The following is a 6,000-nucleotide window of genomic DNA, read 5'->3' as shown; positions in this document are numbered from 1 at the left end:
GAGCAGGTAACTCACCTGAGCATCCTCAGCTGTAAAATGGGGCAAAATCTCTCTCTCTCTCTCTCTCTCTCTCTCTCTCTCTCTCTCTCTCTCTCTCTCTCTCTCTCTCTTTCTCTCTCCCCCCTTCCCCACCCCACCCTCTTTCTCTCCCTTTGGTGAAAAGATCCAGTGAAATCAGGTCCTTATATTAGTAAGCACAGTACTGGTACATAACAGGCTCCTAATAAACCAAAAGTTCACTGCTCTAAGTAATAATTATCATTAGATGGCTGTGTTACAGTCAACAAGATACTTCTGGATAAGGAAAAGCCAAAATAGGTGATTTGTATCCATGGTAAAGATATTTATTAAGAATAAGAGTCTTTAGAACTCCATGGATGAGTCTGGGGAATAAATCACAGGAGGGAATCAGGTTTTGGATTTTTCACCCAGGTCCTTATACATAGGGACTTCTTGCTTGTGAGCTATGAAAGGGCAAAAGTGGACCACAAACAGGGCACCTGAGACAGGTATGTCTGACTCTGGGCAGCAGCTCAGTGTGCCAGAGGCCGGTGTCCAAGAACCTTCAGGCACAGGCTGGCCACAGTCCCGGGGGACCCCAGGCGGTCAGGCACTGGGTCTGTCCTCCAGGTGGAAATGAAGAAGAACAGACGGCTTCCCCAGGCCATCGTCACGGGGGTCCAGTCCCAGTGGGAACCCTGAGGGCACATGTGTGGGAGTGCTTTTCAGGAAGCCAAACCTGATCCCTACGCTTCTCTCAGAGTATAGACCAAACAACACTGACTAGCCCAGGACTCCAAGTACAGGCAGAGGTGTTGGCTACTCTCTAAATTCCTTTTGATAAAGAATTGAAAGTAAAGATGAGCGCTCCCATTTCCCATAATAGAGTCCAGTTTATGTGTTGAATGGATTTGCACAGTTTGTCCCCTTGAACTTGCTGGCTTTTGACAGTTGTCCATGATGGCTCTGGAGTGTGGGCCTTTCTCCCATGGTGATAAGCGACTGCTTCTCAAAGTAGAGGAGCTGATCAACTTCAAAACAGTCACTGGCATGAGGCACCACCTTTTCTAGGGACGCTCGGATCTCCGCCTCGCTGGCGTTCTGCCGCCTTGCTCCCTGGAGGTAATCATAGACCTCCCCAAATACTTCTGCTCCCAGCTTCCGCATGGCTGATCTGCCAGATGGGGTAGGAAAGAGAAAAAGAATTACCCATTGAGATAACCTGCAAGAAATGTAGTTTTAAATCACTAATTACACAAATCACACTGTAACCCCGATTTGGGGGGGTGAAAGGAAAACAATAACATTTGATGATGTCTCTGCTTTGAACACTCAATAATATTCAACAAATATTTCTTGAAAGTCTATGATGTGCCAGGGATCCTGCTACGGACTAGAGAATACAGCATGAAATAAGTTTGGCAAACTCCTGCCTTCGGGAGCAAATCTTCCAGGTCGATAAACAGGTGAATTTAAAAATACATTCATAATAAAATGTCAGGCAGTGCAAAGTGCGATGAAGAACAATACAGTAGAGTGAGAGGTGGAGAAAAGTGAGGGGCAGGGCAGACCTTCCCCAAGTAGGTATCATGTGAACAGAGACCCCCATGAAGACTGGCCAGTACTAGGGGGAAAGGAGAAATGGGGCCCTGAGGCTAAACTATGTCAGAGAAATAGCGAGAAAGCCAGAACGACTAGAGTCAGGAAAAAAGGGGAGACACGGCAGTGGGATATGAAATCAAAGAAATAATAATAATGAGAAGAAAAGTAATAATGAGGGGAAAAGAATTGTTTTATTAACCAAAGGCACTTTTCTCTGCAGTTAACCTTTACAACACCTTATGAGGGATTTTTTTTTTTTTAAATCCCTGATTTACAGCTGAAGAAACTGAGGCTTTAGGGGTACGGTAATTTGGCCCCGTCGCAGCAAGGCCAGCGTTCATTTTTCTGTACTTGTCTCCAGACCAGTCCATCTGCAGCCATAATCTGTGCCTTGTTATAATCGGATCACCTTAATCAGTGTGTTTTTTTTGCCTCTGTTTCCCCCTCTTTCTAGCTAAGGCCACGGACTAAAGGCCCATGGGTGACACTTGGGCCACAACATGCTTTGTTTGAGCAGCACCATGTTTTGTTTTCCTCTGGTTTATTATTATTATTATTATTATTATTATTATTATTATTATTATTATTTTAATGTAAAGCCTTTAGGCAGGGCCTGCACTCTGCAGTCTCCATGTTTTCACTGTGCTTCGCTCAGCTCCCTCACTCCTTATCTTCTACTCGGCCTCTTCTCACATTTGCCCTGCCTGCCTGACTCAAGGGAAGTCGAGCTTCGTGAATTTTGATCCACAGTTCAACATTTATGTGCCAACATTTATTAATCATTCCTCCACCAAACGGTTAGCTTTTTTCTCTATAACACGGTGTGAATGTCTTTAGGAACAAAGCTTTTTCATGTAGGGAAGTATTTTCTGGCATCATTTCTGGGAGTGAGGCGCATTAAGGGTGTGTTCACTCTGTGAAAACGCATATATGTAGTTAGGATGGCTGCACTTTTCTGTATATATGTTGAGCTTTATTAGAAGCTAAAATATTGTGTGAGAATGGAATTAGTAGGTCAAAAGATATAAGTATTTTGATGACTTTAACCTTGAGAAAAATGCTTCTTTATTCATTTCAATGGATTTGGTAAAAAGAAAGAGCGGCGTTTTGGGGGTTTTTCCCCCAGAATTTTTAACGCCTTACCGCTAGACAGTAGTGACAGTAATGTTGACAATAACACTGAAGGTATTAATCACAGACTCTTTCATGCATTTTGTGAGCTGTTCTTTGCAGTACTATTCAATTTTGTAATCTCTAGAACACAGGATCTAGGTTAGGCTTTGTGGCAGATCAGAAGAAGAAGAAGTAACTGATCCTGCTCTAGTTTAGGGGCTAGTAATTATAAGGCAAGCTCTATGCACTTTAAATTTTAATTAACGTTTTCTAATACTTGAGAGCTTGCAAAATGCTTTCCCATTCATTATCTCAAATGATCCTTGTGAACTAGGCAATTCATTGAACATTTATCTTCATTTTACAGGTGAGAATAAATAGGTTGACTTTTGAAAACTCACACAGCTAGTTGTTGATGGAGCTTAACCGCAAACACAGGGCTTGGAACTTCGAGTGCTGGAGGGATGGCAGCCCCAGGGTCCCACATCATGCAGCTCGACTAGGTTATCAGGCCTGCGCCCCAGTCACCTCTGTCGCACCACCTTAACTGTCTGCATAGCACTTATAAGTCTGGTAGTGTTTTTCTGTTTTTAGGTGTATATATCTGTCCCACTCCCCTAATGAGCATACGAGTTCCAGGAGGGAAGGACCCAGTGACTACAACAGGACCAAGCATTCACAAGGTACTCAGGAAATATTTATAGAATGAGGGAATGACCCATACAGCCGTTAAGCATCTTAAGAAAACTATAAAGTGCTATGAAATTTCACAGTTGGGAAAATCGGAGAAAGCGGAGTAGGAGAAGGCGCCATCTAACTTGAGCGCTAACAGCTGGAGGGCAGCCAGGGGGCAGCCAGCAGTGGGAGCGAACACTGGGAAATCAAATCACTTTGGCAGGTGAATAGGATGCATGAAGAACAGGGTGAGAACCAGATGAATATAACATTAAAGAAACTTTAGAATTTGACTGGTAACATAACCCACTGATGATGAAGAAGCCCAAAATGTCCCTTGAAACCATAATAACTGACAGTTTTTGAGCTTTCTCTATGTGCTGGGCTCTATTCTGGGCATCTCTTCATACTATCCCATTAAATCCTCATGACAACCCTATGGACAGATATTGTTATTCCCATTTTACAGAATAGAAAACTGAGATATAAGAGGGTAATAACTTGCCCATTGCCACATAGTTTTTAAGTAGTGGAGCTGGGATATGAATTCCAGCAATTTCATTCCAGGACTCATTGTTTTCATCACGATGGATTCAGAAAGACCAGAGTTGAATCGAAGCTCTCCCCTTCACTGGCTGTGTGACTGAGCCACTTACTTAACCTCTCTGAGCCTTGAATTTTCATATTTAAGTGGAGAGTACACACACACACACATACACGCACACACACCTATCTCAGCAGAGTACCCGTCACCTACCCGGCACTTAATAGCCACTGTTTTACTATCGTGCACATCATTGTTACTTTCCCAAAGGTGAATTGCGCAAGAATCCTATTTTGGTTTAAGTGGGAGTATCAAGAAATTTTTCAGTTCTACCTCTGGTTAAGAAACTATTTTAAATATTTTTATCTTCTCTGACTGAATTTGAAAAAAATAATAAATAAAAAGACAGGAAGGCCAGTGGCACAGTGGGAGTAAACAAAAAAGTAATTTCATAGAAATAATCATGCAAACCTACTTTAGCAGAAAGCATTAAGAGAACACATAGATTATTCTTCAGGCATACTTTAAGGAAAACTGGAACATGATTTTATAGAATATAAGAAATCCCTACACATCAAATATGTATGAGCCACTGCAGGAATAGAGTGATGCAATGTATTTTCTGTTAATACTGCTGTCTTAACGATCGTTTGGTGCTAACAGGCATAGGGAATCTTTACTAAAGATGGATTCTGTACCCCTTCTCGCCACGCCTAGAATTTCAAATGGCTGTCTCTGAATCTTCTGAGCAAGGACCAAACAGATCTCTCTACAGAAACTGCACTGTTGGTGCTGGGGTGACATGTGGCAGCCACATATGGGACAGGTGACTGGCAGGCCCCTTTCTGTAAGTGGAGCTTGCCTTCTGCTCTGCCCACCCTGGACAGCAGAATCTTGAGTGTAACTGTTGGTTGGGTACCCTGTTAAAGCTGACTATTCCTTATGGGTTATTTTATTTGTGACCTAAACACCCTCCGTTGTTCATAATCAGTAAGTGTAGATGGGTAAACTCACTGACTGAAAAAAACAAAATCCAGAATATATTTTTTGTAAGGGACACACCTAAAACATAGGGCATTGAATGGTTGAGAGTAAACAAACAAACAAAAGATATGCCAGCCAAATGATAAACAAAAGAAATCTGGGGGTAGCTATATTGTAAACAAACAAGCAAAAGATATGCCAGCCAAATGATAAACAAAAGAAATCTGGGGGTAGCTATATTGATATGAGACAGATTTTCAGAAAAAAAACCAACGCATTATTAGGATAAAGAATGCCACTAGATAATGAAAAGGATTCAGTTCACCAGGAAGATCTCAAAACTCTATACTAGTATGCATCTAATAAAGGAGAATCAAAATATATGAAGCACTACAGGAAGACAATGTCAGATATATCCCCATAATTTAGTATTTCATTACACCGTGCTCAGTTACTGATAGGTGAACATTTGAAAAAATTAGTATTGATGTAGAAAATCTGAACACACTTAACAAGTTAAACTTAATAGACATATATAGAATCCTCTCATTCCCTGACAATTAGAAAATGAAGGAATGATCCATACAACCATTAAGTTTCATGAGAAAAATAAAACATTTATCTCATATAACTCATAAAAACTGACCACATACTAGATACCAATTCAAGTCTCAACACATTTCAAATAATTTTATACAAAATCTAGTTATCAGATCACAGTACAATTGATAGAAATCTGTGACAAAAATATAGATTATTACCACGTTGGAAATTCATTTATTCCAAATAAATTATGGGTCAATGAAGAAATCAGGCATGCTATAAACAAACTCGTTTTAAGCCAAAAAAAAGTGATATAATGCTCTGGCATTGTAATATTGCAGTGTAAATTTATTCTGACACTTGGAAAACATGCTGTAACAATTCTGCAATGAGTATTTTAGAAATCATAAAATAGAAAATTCCACTTAAGCGGACTCTCTTGATGTTATCTAAGATTTGAGAAGAGAGGGGAGTTGTCCCCATGCTGTTTAAAGGGTTCGAAATTTGCTTTTTCAAAGGGAGGGAGGGGAGGAGAAATG

The 6,000-nt window shown here is 40.8% G+C and overlaps 1 protein-coding gene across 3 annotated transcripts in view; it reads right to left on the bottom strand.

Annotated features, from left to right (window-relative positions):
* Window positions 1-391: 391 nt before the first annotated feature.
* The window catches only part of NEK11 (NIMA related kinase 11), a 203,233-nt gene continuing 197,624 nt past the window's right edge, over window positions 392-6,000 (bottom strand). For 2 of the 3 annotated variants that reach the window (XM_033132583.1, XM_033132584.1), the window contains exon 16: window positions 895-1,174. In XM_033132583.1, coding sequence (XP_032988474.1) covers window positions 895-1,174 — 280 coding nt within the window. Of the gene's footprint in view, window positions 1,175-6,000 lie in introns of all 3 variants that reach the window. The other variant, XM_033132582.1, reaches the window with a different exon arrangement.

This window comes from Rhinolophus ferrumequinum, chromosome 17 (assembly GCF_004115265.2).
Source record: "Rhinolophus ferrumequinum isolate MPI-CBG mRhiFer1 chromosome 17, mRhiFer1_v1.p, whole genome shotgun sequence".
NCBI lineage: Eukaryota > Metazoa > Chordata > Mammalia > Chiroptera > Rhinolophidae > Rhinolophus > Rhinolophus ferrumequinum.
The sequence above is the reverse complement of the archived record's forward strand: the minus strand, read 5'-3'. Positions and strand labels throughout refer to the sequence as shown.